The following is a 16,652-nucleotide window of genomic DNA, read 5'->3' on the forward strand; positions in this document are numbered from 1 at the left end:
TAGCAAGATAAATTAATTAATACGATTAAAATGATATTAACACATAACATCAAACCTGCATAGTTAAAAAAATAATACTTTAATTCAAGTATTGTGCAATTGCGCACAGGTAACAGGTATAGATAAGTAATATGTTTAATTAGTGATAAATTATAATACATAATACACGTTATTTGTGTATGTTAAAATTAGACATAGTGATTAGTGGTTACACATTTAAGTAGGTAGATTTTAAATCATTGTATGATATTTTAATAAAAATTGTGTTTAGAAAATAAATAAATACAAATTATAATTTTAAATTTTAGGTTCAAAGATTGGTAAAAACATATTAATTAAATGTTAACAAAAAAATGTATTGCTTAATTTTTCCAATAAGTTATTGGATAAATAAATGGAATCTTCCAATTGTAAATCTAAAGACTTCCCATGTTATTCTCATACTTTTAATAATTAAACACAGTCAATGTTATAAATTCATATAGCCATATGGTAGCTTTTGCGATAGCATAAATAATATAACTGAAAAATAGTATAATGATTAGTAGTCTATACAAAAATAAAAATAAAGTGTATAATTGTCTTTAAATTTACAGATTTTACCACAGGTAGTAACATTTCTAAATAATTAGTTCCAATTATTGATTCATTTTTGAAAAAGTGATACTAGTTCAAAGAACATGCAAAAAAAGGCTTTGAAAAGTATTAACCATAAATGGTATTGTGTTTGTTTATAAAATATCATTATAACTTATTAACAAAATTTTATCTTTAAGCTAGAAATACTTAATTTAGTACTGAAATTGAAATCAAGTATTAATAACTTATGTTGACAATGTACACTTATTTTTATAATTTAATATTATATTTTTGTTTCATAATTATTTAAGAATGAAATTGTATCATTTATTTATTAGAATTAAGTATTATATTTATAATATTAACAACAATTAACTAAAAACTTATATACCTACTATAATTTATTATTATTTGTTAAAATGATAAACAATTTCAAATTATTCTGTCTATCAATATTTATCATGGTTAATGCCATCTATCATCTTCACCTATGTTATCACTTATCAGTCTTCATGAGTTTTAATTTACACATGCCACCCGAATGGCATAAAAGTTCCATGAAATCAAAATTAAAAAATACTAAATTTACCTAATACGCTAGGTAAATATTGGGTATTCACCAACAATTGTATTTACCCACCACTACCCATTAGTGTGTAGGACTAAAAAAAAAATAGTTGTAGAAGTATCAATTATGCATTACATGAAAATTAACCACTACAGACAATTTATACCTTAAAACTAAATAGTGGTATACATATTTTTAATTTCAGAATAAATTCATAAAACATTTTTTTTAAAATTTTTTATTATGACGCTCCAATATGAATAGTTTTCACGGTAAACATGATCATATTCTTATATTAAACGAGATTAACATTCAGAGGATAATATTATTACATACATATTAAATGATTTGCCGAGTTTGTTATTTCATGGCGAGATAATTTAGAACACTTTTCTTAGTACCCATCATATAAGTTTAAAAAAAAAACATGATTTGTCATTTTGTAGTACACATATTATATGAGTAATGATTTCATTACTACATAGGTCCAAACATACATTAGGTTCCATATAATGATATATCTCATGATCAATCAAATAACAAATAATCGGAATACCCGATTGGTGGTCTGTGTAAATTAGAACCTAGACGAGTATTATTTATTGTATGTGTAATATTATATTATTTTTTTTGTATATAGATGAGTTTTTGAAAAATAATTTACTACAATATATTAAATATATTAATGTATAATACAATGATAAATAGTGATCAAAGTGAAAGGAATAATGCGACACTTTTGTTACGATAATTGAAATATTTAGTTAAATAAACATTTAAAAATAAGAATAAAACACCTTGTGTAATTAATACAAGACATGTAGAAATAGTATTAATTTATATTGCAACTGTACACTCTCCGTGAGTGCAATTCATTTATAAAATAATAAGATATACATAACATACAAAAAAAATTAACTACAGTAGGGTGTTTGTGCACTAGTTTGTGCTGTACAATTAACACACCTACTAGTTTGATTATTTTATAAAATAAAACATAAAATGAACTATCATTATTATTATTATTGTTATTCATTCACATCCTTAGTAACTTGGGTCCAATATATATTATTTCATTATTTTATTTTCATATTATTTGCTTTTAGAATCTAAACTAGGTAAAAAAAAAAAATAATAATAATAAATAATAATAAAATAAACAGTACATTGATAAATAAAAATAATATATGCATGTATATAGACATATAAAATAAGATTATATAAATAATAAATCATTAAAACGGGTTTAACAATATATAGAACGTAATATTATACAGTACGATTAGAGAACACACTTAATACGTTGTGCAATTATTAAGTTAGTTCCATGGTTTGGACAACACAAAGAACACAATGTACAATATGTTTATTAAGAAGACCATAATGGTTCAAATATATTATAATAAACATTTTATCAGTTCGGATACAATATAAAGTTTCTCTTTTCTTTTTGTGTAATTGGAATTAGTTGTTTTATGTATAATTAGATAGAAAATAAATAAATAATATAAACATTTACACGTTTATAAAGAAATATATAAAAAAAAAAACAGTAATAGTAAAATAAATAATTAAACCACCAATGAAAATTTTACTATTCTACTAACAATAATATTGTCTATAAATTGGTTCAGTTGATTTGTTTTTTATAAGCATAAAATAAAGAAAAGTAAACAATTACTTCAAACATTTTATTTTAAATTAATTAATTTTGTTGTCAATATTAAGGAATTAGGGCTCATACTATAAATGAATATACTAAATATTGGCCTACAAACACTTATATGTTAGATATATATAAATGCATAAATGGTACCTATAATTACACTTCTGTAATCCTTTAATAAATACATACACAGAATTATTTATATATATATTTAAATATATATTTATAAACATTTTTTTTTATTTATATGTATTTGCACATCCTTACAATTATGGGTTTGTTAAGTAATATTTATTAAACAACTATTAGAATTGAAAATTGTTAACAAGTCGAAATACATTTATTATAATTTAAAAAAAAAATGAATTTTAATTAAATGCTAAATTTTTCTAAGCTACAAACATCAATTTATTTAGTGTCAAAAAATGCTGTTCATAAGGACAAAAGAATAAAGAATTTCAATTTTTACTCTATTGTATTTTAGACACAATAACTATAAATGAGTACCATGTGTGATTGTACAAATTTTGTAATAACAGAAGTTATAAATGATTATGTTTGTTCGTTATCACAAGAATATTATTGTGCGTCATACGTACAGGTACAATATATGGCAACGATGACCATTTATTTAATATTTAAATAAATAAAAGATGCATGATCAAAGAATATTATGCCAGATTGAAACATAGTAGGTATATAAATAAGGAATTGTATGATCAATGTTTTAGGTTGAAAAAAATTTGTCTTATGAGTAGGTATATGAATAAGGAATTGCATGATCAATGTTTTAGTTGAAAAAAATGTGTCTTACGAGTTGGATTGGATCTATTAGCTTTTCATGGCGCAAACATGTACTGACATAAAACTATGTTTTGGATAGATATAAAAAATTTTTCAACTATTTGATAAAAAATAATTTAAGATTAATTTGAATCTAATGTTTCCCAAACAGAAAATTAATTATCAAAATTGTTTTTGTTATAGTTAGAACTTAATGCGTTTCGTAAATGTATAACAATAAATTAAGATTGTGAAGGGTAGTAGAGCACACAATTTTGGAAAATACTCATCAAGTTTTAACAGGTAAACCTATTATACTTATAACTGGTGTTTATTTGTAACCCTGGATGATTGAAAACGCGATTCAAAACAATTAATGAAATAATACAATAATAATGTTAAGCTCAATTAAGAAAAAAGACCAACTAAAATAATATATTCAGACTAGATTTTGACTTAAATACATGATTTATATTCAATCCAAATGTACACAAATTACATAGCAGCTAATATAATTGTATCAGTATACTCAAAACCCAGAAATTAAAAAATGTTAACATAGGTACAAACGGTTTTTAATACGCTACATTTCTTTAGTTGATTATTTAGTTATTTTAAAATTTATGTATTTAAAGAAACGGGCTATATATAATATTGATAAAAGAAATATTTAGTTATAAGATTAGTATTGGAATAATCGATAATATAAATTTTTTTTAAGTTTATGTATTATGCCATGGGAGGTTTGAGTTTATGGTGTTTTCAAAGTTGATGAATAATTCAATGAATTCAGTATTATGTCATGGTTGATTTATTGCAAATCTAAACCTAATGTGCTGATTTTTAAATTACCGAGAAACAACAGTTATTATTGGCAGCATAAATTTCAAAACAATCACAATTTTATAATTGGAACGTTTGTTAATGAGAAAATATTTAACACAAAATGATTGATGAGTTATTAACTTTAAATTGAGAAATGATAGGTAGCAGATTTTATTTTAAGACGAAATTTATATTTAACTAAATGTTGGCACTTTGATGGAAAACTGTGTTAAGAATATTAATTTTTTAAATAACATTTCAAAAATAGAGAAAAAATGTAATGTTTTCAAAAAATGCAGTTAGAAAAATAAGGAATTATTGACACATTCGATTTACAAACAAAAACGGCCAATTACACATTGTTGTTAATTTGTGTAAATGTTTTATAATTAATGGTATTTACAAAGATCCAGGCCTCAGAAAATATTACAATTTTGGCTATATCCAATAATGAACAATAAAATAATAATAATAATAATAATAATAATAATAATAATAATTAGGTACTTATAAATTAAAAAAAAAAAAGTACAAAAGCAATTTGGAAAAGTCGATTTAGCCATTTAAAATAAAAATTAGTAAGCAATAACAAATTTAGCATTGACTCATAAAACAATATTTTTACCACATTGTTAAACATTCCTTTTTTTCTACGTGGATTGTTGGCATTGATTGTTGTTTCATCATTGTTATTAAGCTATTTAAAGAAGAGCGCACAGCGACTTCTTTTTTTGTTTCTGTTTTTTCTCTGGACTTTTTTTGTTGATCTGTCTCACTAAGTCATAGAATATCTAAAACAAATAAATAAATAAACATATTTAGCATTCATCATTTTATAGCCCAATTTAAATGAAAAAAATAAACTAACATTTTGTACGTTGATGTACTTATAATATTTAGTATGGATGATGTTTATGAAATTAAATTAGTTTAAATAAAAAAAAATTGTATTCAGTATCATGCACTGTCTTTAAGTCTTATGTTATAAACTTAAATCCTAGTTATATAAAAACAAAAATTAAAAATATTTGTTAATATAAAATCAAATTTATTTTGACAATTCAGTTACTTATAATATTATGTTCTAACAAGAAAGATTTAAGTGGTTTAATGTAATATTATAATAAAGTTACTATTAATTCTGGCAATTAAGACAGGATAATAGTATATTATAATATTATTAAAAGGTAATACTGTTAATGTTCAAACATTGAAAGAAATGAGTTTTTAATGTTATAACAAATTCAATTTTTTTTAAATACGTAAAATAAATAAACAAAATAAAAAATAGAAGAATGGAAATGTTCTATATTAAGTAAATACAAATTACTAGTTTATTCTAATTTTGATGATGAAAATTTATACTAATTTATTAAAATACTCACACTTTGATGTTTCTAAAAAAAAAAAAAAAAAATTATAATAATAATAGAGGGAATGAAATTAAGATATTAATATACATATAAGCAAATCATGTCTATTTCACACTACTATACTATCAATAAAATATAATACACACATACATATATATATATGAAATTATAATACTTACATCAATGACATTGATTTTAGCTTTAGCGGATGTTTCCATAAAAGCACAATTGAATTGACGAGCAAGATTCACTCCATGTTCTTTACCGACTACTCTTTCTTCTTCTAAATCACACTTGTTTCCCACTAATACCATGGGGACATCATCAGTGTCCTAATTTTTTAATTTGAATTCATTAATATAGGCAGGAGGTTATTAAAGTAATAATTGTTTTGTTTAAAAAATAATTATACCTTCACTCTTAAAATTTGTTCTCTTAAATCTTGTAAGTCATTAAATGTTGATTGTGCTGTAATAGAATATACGAGAACAAAGCCTTGGCCGTTTTTCATATACAAATCTCTCATTGCTGTAAATTGTTCCTGTAAACAATTTATTATGTAAGCATCAATACATACATTTTTAAATAAAATATCTCAAGGATATTATTCAAAAAATTATTTGATTTGATTTTCTTGCATTATTGATATTAAATGACAAAGAATTTATAATTTATTTTCCTTATTGAAATATAAGATCTATATTTATGGTGAACAATTAGTATGTGTTAATATTATATATTAATATTAGTCAACCGTGTTAATGAAGTAATAAATAGAAATACATAATATTTTCATAATAAACTTTAATGTGAACAGCCATCCATTAATACAACTCAGTTGACATTAAAAAAAAAAATTTTCGTAAGCTGTATTAATCCTAGTCTGTTTGTACATCATAACAAATTTTATATTGCATTAAAAATATACAATTTTACAAGATAGAAATGAACAAGTCCATTACTAAAATCTAAAACAGACTTAACCTTTTTTTACAGCGGGACAAAATTGTTTGGGAAGAAATTGAGTAATTTATTAACATTTTATAGTTTTATTTGATAATCTTGTTTTTATTGACCTAAATAATTTCTGCACAATAACAACTCAAATATAATATACAAAGCTAGGATTTTGTAGTTCAAAATCAATACATAATTCAGCAAGGCGACAAAATATAATTAGAAGTTTCCACACTAATGATGATCTACAATCATTATAAACCCTATATTTCCAAGAATTGTGTTGGTATATAAGTACACATACGGTAGGTATATGTACTAACCTAACCATAGTAAACATATTATATTATTTAAAGTAACTTAACTTTCAGTTTTTAACAAGTAAAACTTATAGACAGTATTAAAATTAAAAAGTTGAATAAATTAAGATAGTGGTGTTAGTAGAGGTCAGAAAATTATTTTCTTAAACTTCTAATTAAATTCTGAATCCAATGGTTTACATCAACAATTTAAATTAGTTTTTAATATTAAGTGAAAAAAATTGTATTTAAAAAATTAATAATATTTATGATACAAACATACTTCAATGAAAAATGTCAATCAGTATAAAAACTTATACAAATAAACAAAATATTTTGAATGAACTAAATTAGTTAATGCTTGCTGCATAATTATGTAATTGTAGTAAAGGTGGTGGTAAAGACCATTTATTATAAAGAATGCAAAAACTCATACTGTTATATTTAGTCTTTTTATAAGTATAAATCATCGAATCTCTAGGTTGATCCAGAGTTATGATTGAAAAGAAATGTTTTTCAAGATAATTGTTAAACTAAGAATATCTAAAAGTTCTTCAGTGTTAGGTATTATAACATAAAATGGTTGATAATATGCTAAATGTTAAATACTCCTTACTAAGATAATCAAATTTTATGAATTTAATGTACAAAATATTGGAATTATAAAGAAGCCTAGTACTACAAATTTAAATTATTAACATATATTTTTAAAGTGGAATTTAACAGTAAGAAAATGCTTTACATTTTGCTTGGTTACCCTATATTTTAAGCACTTTTTAGAACTTCAAAGTTTCTGATATCATCTTGTAAATTGCATCTATAAGAGAGAAAATATTTGGAAAAATATCAATACAAATAATTAAGTTGTTGCACAGTATACCTATATGTGTTTATTATTAAAATAACCCTAGTGCATTAATTTACGGAACTAATAATTCTAACTTTGACTTCAGTTTGATGCGACAGTTATACTTGATACTTACCTTAATAAGTACCCAGTAACTTTATTATAGAATTAATTTTAATTTATTTACTGCAAATTTGAGATCAAAAGAATGATTTTTGTTTACTGAGTCATAACACAAACTTAATTCTTTCAATAAATAAATACAAGAAGAATTAGTAGAAAGAATCTAAACATCTGTAGAATATTTAATAATATTGGTCACAGAAGTCACAAAAAGGCCTTGAAACAGTATTTTAAGTAGTACAATATTAAGTTAATGTATTAGTTTACAGTACATCATCTTGTATAGGGATGAAAATAAAAACTTCTCACTTTTTTTTAGAACTAAATATTTAAGTACATTAAAACTTTGGAAGACGGAAAAATTGGACTCTACCTTGGTGAGGTTTTACTGTTTTTATACTTATTTTTAAGTATCAAATTGTTAATTATGTATTCATAAATAAAATATACATTTCTTAATACATACCGTTCCAGCTGTATCAAGAATTTCAAGCATACATTGTTGTCCATCCACTTCAACTTGTTTACGATAACTGTCTTCTATGGTTGGATCATACTTCTCAACAAATATACCTTGCACAAATTGCACTGTCAATGCAGATTTACCAACTCCACCACTACCCAGAACAACTATTTTGTATTCCCGCATTTTATTAGAAATTGTCTCAAATATATACTATATTTTTAAAATGTATCCTTTAGGTGCTGAAACAAAAAATATTTTATCACAATTAGAAAACAACAAATTATTTATTAATATACTGTAAAAAAACCCTTATTCATAACTTATGAAAGTTATATCTATAAAAATAATAATAGACAATGAATTGAAGCGTGGGTGCTGGTAGATACCTAATATTTAATTAAAATAGCCAGCATACAAAGTTCAATGCTTAATTAAAGATCAAATGGTTAGATAGCTACTAATAATATACGCAGGACAATGCCGAGGTAGGCAATACTATTTTACTGGAAAGTAGTTGATGAGATTCCTAAAAAATTGCCTCATTTAGTTTATAATATCACTTAAAATATTACGAAATATATTCTTCAGATACAAAATAAAAATACTGAATAAAAACACTCAAATTAAACAAATTTCAACTGTTTAGGTTTTGAAAACATTTAACAATCTTACCTGTTACAAATCACCTAAATGTATTATATTTAAAAACAAACAATAGTACCTATTAATTAGAAGATATTATATATATATGCAGATTTTACAGTTTAATTTTGCAAAGTATTTAAATTAACACAAGAATAAGGAGTAAGGCTAACAATATAAGACAATAGGCTTAATTATTGTTAGTCAAGATAATTTTAAATGTTTAAATTTAGTTCAAACTATTTTTTAAGTTAAAAACAATTATTGATAAAAAAATTTTAACATAGGTAAATGTTTTTTTTTTGTTTCTGACCGATGTTTTGTAAGGTTTACATTGTTATGGTTAATTTTTAACAAAAACATATTTATGACTCAGATTATTTAAAAAAATATAATATACCAATAGACATATTTTTTAAATTAAACATTGTGCAAGAAAATATTTTTTACAAGCAATTTATACTAGGTTAAGATAATAAATGTTATGTTTGATAATTATATCAAATTCTAAATTTGCACAATATTAACAACCATGATTTTTTTACTATAGAAAATATACAAATAACAATTATTTTTCCATAAAATGAATGATATTTTGTCACAAACCCACCCTTTTTAATGATGTTGATTGTATCATCTATAGGTGTGGGAATTTATTTATAATACATTAATGGGGGGGGGGGGGATTACATGAATAATCACTTAACATTTAACGAATCAATAATGATGAAACATGTTTAACATGATTTAGTGATTATTCTATTACACTTTATTGAACTATTAAATTCATGTATTTTTCATGTAACCCGGCACTAGTGTCGTTTAATCGCCTTACACAAAAAATGAGGGTATAATTGGAGAAATCATCAATTGACCATAAAATTAAACATTTTGGCTCAAAGAATGAACCGCTTTCAAGCACAAACAGTAAGTTGCCGATAATTGCCTGACCCCCACAGGCAATCAAATTACGTTCGGTGATTGGCAACAGTCAATGCAGTTTCGTGATGGCCGACACCAACAAGGGCGCTGTGGTGCCGGTTTTGTGACGAGAATGCCCAAATAAGATAAGTTTTGATTGGCTGAGTAGTTCATTCTTAACGTGAACAAAGTATTGAAGGTCAGGTAATTTTAACAGCATTTATTTTATCCATTATGAAGTTGTTTTACAAATCTTTCATTGAATACCTATGCAGTTGTTGTCATATAACTTGACAGTCAGCAGACCAACTAAGTTAGGCCACTGCCGTGCTAGCAATAATTTTCAGGTTAACTAGTTTTTTTTGATCGGTTATCACTAATCACTCAAAAACCAAAGATAGATATAAAATGAAAATAAGTATGTAATATACAAGTGTTTTATTTCACACACACTTAATTATAGAGATTTAATCTGAAGTTTAATAAATATCAGAAAATGCATAAAACCATTGTTTAGTGCTTGACAGTGGCGCAACACCAAGTAGGTATTCTGATAACGACTGCATATAGTTATGTATATTATTTAACATTACATTTTTACAGATAGTGAGATACATACACAAACAAGTGACGAATGTGCAAAATTAATAGAGAGTGAGTGATTTATATTTTATGTATAATTTAAATATATAAATAGCTAAGTACTCTAGTTTAGAAAATAAATACAAAATGTACCTACCTAAATCTTAAATATAACAAATTGGTATAGAAATTGTTTGAACAATTAAAAAAATATATCATATTCATATATATAAAAGTACCGAGCCCAGGTTGCTTTAATATTGATGACAATTAAATATAATTTGCAACCACGTTAATTTTTGTGATTAATTAATATTTAATTAGGTATAAAAACATTCACGGGAGATCACTGGTGTACCCAATTATTGTGTGTGTGGGGGAAAGGTAGGGAGGTAATCACTTGTACGTCGGTGGACAACGAGACATGCTCAGAGTACACCCTTACCGAGCGATTGATAATAAGTCGATTGTGGAAAAATGGGATATTAATTGGGGAAAAATCAAAGAAATCTTAAATCTTAGATCACCACTCAAGGTAGAGTGATGAATGGTGTCGGGGGTGGGGGAGGTGGATTTATAGCAAAGTGGACCAACAACAAGGGGCGGGGTATGCGAAAATAAATTCATACAGAAACGTGTTTGAGAAGGTACATACCAATTACCAACGAGAATCGATCCGATCACGAAGCGTCGTGAATGCTAATCGCGAATGACCGGAACACGAGAGTAAAAAATTGAAAAAAGCAAATACAACGCTGGCGAGAACAAACGACGGAAACGACGGCGTTTCGGCGTGCTGATAAGACTACGCGATTGACCGGACCGGAGCGGACGCGAACGGCGGATGATTATAGATGGGTGGTTGGGGGGCGGGGAGGGGTCGGAGAGACACGCTAATAACGGAATGATATTATTGAAAATATCGAAACGGAAAATCGCAACAAGTCCGGCCGTGTCGTACCGTAGTTTGCTTACGGTTTTAACAACAATACGAAACGTCGGCCGGACGGGCGTGAGACGACGTCGAGTGTTGGCGTGCCCACCGGTGAACGACGTGAGACGCGGAAAGGAAACGGCACGGCCACCGGAAACGTATCGGATGGGCGGACGATATCCGCCGATCGCGCACAATCGACGACAATAGTCGGAATAACAATATAATAGGTGTGCTTATGCAATAATAACGACAGAACAATAATCCGTGCTACCGTCGTTGGCGTGCGAACGAAAGACGACTTACCTGTGAGCTCGGAGAAGGGTGTAGCGGCGACGGCAGAAGACAGACGACGATCCCATGCAAAGCGGACGCTACCGGGGGAGAAATAGCGGCGGAAAGAAACGAATCGTAATAATGATGATGATTGTAGTAGTAATAATAATAACGACAACTAAACGAGATTAATAACTGTGCGAGTGGTCGGGCGAGTCGGTGTCGGGATCGCGTTATGATGGTATTGTATCGGCGTACACGACCGACGGACGCACTCACACACACACACACACGCACGCACTCACACACACGCACGAACACGCACAAACGTTCGCGCACGCACACACGCGCACACACACACACACACTCAAGACACACACACACAACACGCACCGTGCTATGTGAACGATGCGCTTTTTTACGACCGACTGACTGACTGACGACGACGAGTGACGACTGACGACGACGACGACGACGCCGCCGCCGCCGCCGCTGGTGCTGCTGCTGTCGGTACTCGGTCGAGTCGGCCGTACGTCGGATCGGCGCGACCTCGGCCAAGCGTACAGTGAATCGCTGCGCGGTCAGATAATTTATTATAAATTATAATATTATCGGTTTACTCCGACGTTTATCGAAACAATAAATCTGTTTTTGCTATCGCTGTGTTGCCGCCCCACGGGCGAGTCGCGAACGTCGATTTGGCCTGTACCGTTTTAATTATTCCTCGGGCAAATATTACTATCGTAAGGTGGTTGGTACGGCAATATAAATTATAATGATATCTGGTGCATAGGCGTACAGCAACAAGGGCGTTTAAAACACTCTCAACCGAGCGATATATGTGTGGCTCGTTTTTGGGGAACGGATGGGAAAAAAAGTTGATAAATGAACATGATTACACTAATAATAATAAGAAGAATTCGATAACCGATTACCATGTATTATTATAATTATCATTGTTACATTCGAATATTCGATACGAGTGTATGTATGTATACATGGGGAGCGTGTCGTGCGCGTGTGTGCATCGTCGTGTGTGCGCGCGCACGTGATACTACATCGGACGCCCTGCAAAGGTTACCGGCTACCGTGTTACCGATGCCCCATCCTATCACCGGTAACGAGGCGATACCGTCGAAAAACACGGTTACATTTCTACCATCTGCGTACCCGGTGTCTTGCTGTCATGCCGCCGTACTCGGTATACATGATAAACGTATTATAATATGTTTTATTGTATTTAGTAATATAGTATGGCGTACATCTGTATAGTGTATATAAAACTGTACACTACACTAGAAAGCTCAGATGACGCCCTGTTGGCTGTTTTTTGTAGGATGATCTAATTTTAGATTCTGAGCGGAGCGATGAATGTATTGATTTTACGATGATGTGTGTTTTTTTTTTTAAGTCTGGAGTCTGTCATCACTTTTTAGGGCAGTATAAGTGCTTCGATTTTCTTCAACAGCATCTTTTCTGGTAGGAAAGTGAATCTAGTTGGTACTTCGGTGGGTCAAAAGTAAAAAAAAAATTTTACTGAAAATTGATTTTGGTTTTTGATGTTATTAATAAAAATATATTATAGTCATTTTCACTGAATGTTTATAACTGCATTTTCCGTTCATAGTTTCACCATAATACTTTCAAAATATTTTTACTAGTGTTAAACCATTTATAGGCCTATGTGCAATTTTCGATTATTAATTGTTTTTTTTTAAACTGATGTATGTAAAAATTGTTAGCTCTGTCAAAAAACTTGAGTATGTAAAATAAGGTTTCTCGCAAATTGTTGTTAGTGGAAATTAAAGTTGAGCGGAAGTCCACAATATTTTTTTTAAGAGCGTTAGTGTGTTAAGTTAAAATTTTGACAAAATTGAGAAATGATTTTGTATTTAAAAATGTATTAAATGTTCAACTTTTACAGCTAAGGATTGAAAATGTACCCTAAAAAAATTATATTGTATGGTTTAACCAAATAGGTTTGTTGAAGAATATATTGTAGTTACTACTACCAGAAAATTGTAATACCTACATACAATATTGTATTGTTTTCAGTAGGTAAAGTTCTCTTTCTGTTAGTTGGTGATGGTGAAAAGAACAAAAAGATTTGCAGTGTTTAAAAATTATTACGTAAATACAACAGAATAATCAAACTAACAAAAGTTTAATAGATGGAACAATATTTCTGGTAATTTAATGTTTATTAGATACAATGTATTTTGAAACTGACTATTTTAATTTATATCAACCACTGAAAGATCTATAGAAAGTACAGAACATTTATGATTTCAATAAAACTGTGCAGTAATAACAAAAAATAATAAGGTTAACCCTTAAATATTTCTGAAATTATTAGATAATAGATAGGCCTATAGTTGATACTGAGTAGGCAATGTGGTGATGGATCTAATCGACACTGAAGAAGACTAGTCAGGGAAGAGCAAACTGCGGATTCACTCGTTGAGCGTTTAAGCAATTAACTTTGGTGACGCTGTTTGATATCCAAGGCAAATCAAAGAATTTAATTACCTACCTATTACCTAAGGAAATTCACTACTCACTAAGAATAATGTAGAAATTTAATTTAATTTGTTCACATAAAAAAAAACTAGTTAGTATAATTTAAAAAGCTTCAAAAATAGATTTAGTAGAATGAAATTTTAAATTAAAAAAAATAAGAAAAAGCAAATGAAATAGTCCAGGATATTTTACTGCCAATCATAATAATAATAAAATTTAATCATCTACAGTATTTTATTTTTTTCTTTGACTGAAAACAATAAAGATATGAAGACCATACCCTTGCTAACTGAAGCCACGATGATGGAATTAATTCCTAGTGTAATTTGTACACTTATTTGTAATTGTATTATTGTGCAACTTATTAACTATCATAAAATACCTATGTAGTACGTATTAATCTATTTTATATATCTTTATTCTCAACTATTATGTTTTGCATTAAATAGCATTAAATTATGTTTAATTTGTATTTACCTACCCTTATATTTGTATTCACCTGTTTTATTGACTAATTTTAAATAATACTGTGCAAATATATTTTTCAATAAAAGAAAACTGTTGACTAATTAAATTTGAAATTTTTTAATTTGTGATAAAATATAGTTTAGGACACTTGCTAGACAATTAGTGTTGAATAATAAACTTATAATTTATAATTATGATTTATGTTAATAAATCATTATTGTATATACAACATTTAATTTTTCAAGTAAGAAGTAGTAAATATATTATTGACTCACATAACATAAATACCTATATTAATAGGTTTATTATTATGACAATATCACTCATAATGACATTAAGTATATTATTACATTGTAGAATATATTAACTAAATATTTTACTCAACAATAATAATAGCTTGGTACCTAATGAACATGGTTGTAGTTAGGTATTAACTAATACATACTTATTATCATATTGACTTGTAATTGCAAAAAATTTATAATTTTTAACTTTAATGTTATTATTACTAAACACGTCAAAGACACAACTAAATTGTTTGGTAATGATATCAGAATTTATTTCTGTAACATCATAATTATTTTTTTACTTGCACTAATCTTCTGGTACTGATTATATTTTTATTTTTATTGAGTAATAACAACATTTTATGTTCATTGAAGTTACCCATACCCAAATGGTTTGTAAGGAGAACTGAACACGGTTTATATCTGATAACCAAATTTGATGTTAGACCAACATTTTATAGTTAACAAAATTTGATTAGTTATTGCGACTTAAATTATTGTTGTCCCCGTGGCAACCACTCTTCATGGTCACATTTACTATAATTCGTTTCCCGTAACAATATTTTTTTTTTGTGTAAAACAAAGTTCAACGTAAATATTTAATTCTGTAGCCTAAAAAATCTAAAAATAAACATAAATGCAGCTTTTTATATAGTTATTTTAAGTTCAAATTTAGACAAAATTACATATTATTATTTATTACAAAGAATAACGATTTTAGTTTTCAGCATTAATCTTCGATTCCAAAACAGCCCACTTTTTACATAAGTATACATAATATTTTTCCTGCATCACTGATAATTTAAGAATAATATTAATTCAACCTACCGGTTACCCTTTCAGTAATAATAGTAATAACAATATAAAATATCCTAGACTGACATACCGTCTCCGACCTCCACGAAGAATCGTTTTTCAAATACAATGATATTATATCATTGAATTCAAATTTAATACCATCCATTACAGCGACATTTTAGACGCCTAATGTACAGCAGACCAACATCCACTTACCCGCTTTTTAATTTCATATACCAATATAAATCAAAATATATTTCTGAGAATGTTGATACCTCCGAATTCTAAGTATAAATTCAGAATATAACTTATAAGTTATTACTACTTTGTTATTCATCCAAAATCGATTTGTACATACCTAACAGTTAACACCTAATATTGAACAATTGGTTATACAATTATAGTTTCTTTCATTTGTTTATGACTTTATTACTAGTTGCCAATTGTCAATATTAAACTAGGTAATTATAATTTTTTTTTTTTGATCTTTAGTTTCGGCAACAAGGGTCAATAAGGGCCATTAGCTTTATACATTATATTTAATTCATTATTTTTTTAAATTGAAATCTACCTACCTTCTTACTTTTTAAAACATCGTGTGTAATTTACTAATGTACCTAAAACTATAAATTACTACTAATCTATAGTTGTTTCTGTATAAATTACAAAGATAAAGAGTATATTATAATTGTAATATGAATATAATATTATGATGTTATTTATGTTCCCATTTCATTA

General features: G+C 27.4%; 1 protein-coding gene across 3 annotated transcripts; it reads right to left on the bottom strand.

The window, feature by feature from the left end:
- Positions 1-2,565: 2,565 nt before the first annotated feature.
- On the bottom strand, positions 2,566-12,277 carry LOC111035585 (ras-like protein 3). Of its 3 annotated transcripts, none has more exons than XM_022317264.1 (6): positions 11,872-12,277; positions 8,487-8,725; positions 6,207-6,335; positions 5,974-6,126; positions 5,807-5,818; positions 2,566-5,212 (listed from the first exon to the last, which is right to left on the bottom strand). In XM_022317264.1, the coding sequence occupies exons 2-6, from the start codon at positions 8,667-8,669 to the stop codon at positions 5,123-5,125; spliced, it is 567 nt and encodes a 188-aa protein (XP_022172956.1). In that variant the 5' UTR covers positions 8,670-8,725; positions 11,872-12,277; the 3' UTR covers positions 2,566-5,122. The 3 variants fall into 3 exon arrangements, with proteins under 3 accessions (XP_022172956.1, XP_022172964.1, XP_022172969.1); XM_022317272.1 differs by lacking the exon at positions 11,872-12,277 and adding an exon at positions 11,287-11,431; XM_022317277.1 differs by lacking the exon at positions 5,807-5,818 and having other exon boundaries at positions 11,872-12,273.
- Between the last annotated feature and the right edge of the window lie 4,375 nt (positions 12,278-16,652).

Source organism: Myzus persicae, unplaced genomic scaffold (genome assembly GCF_001856785.1).
Source record: "Myzus persicae strain clone G006 unplaced genomic scaffold, MPER_G0061.0, whole genome shotgun sequence".
Classification (NCBI taxonomy): Eukaryota; Metazoa; Arthropoda; class Insecta; order Hemiptera; family Aphididae; genus Myzus; species Myzus persicae.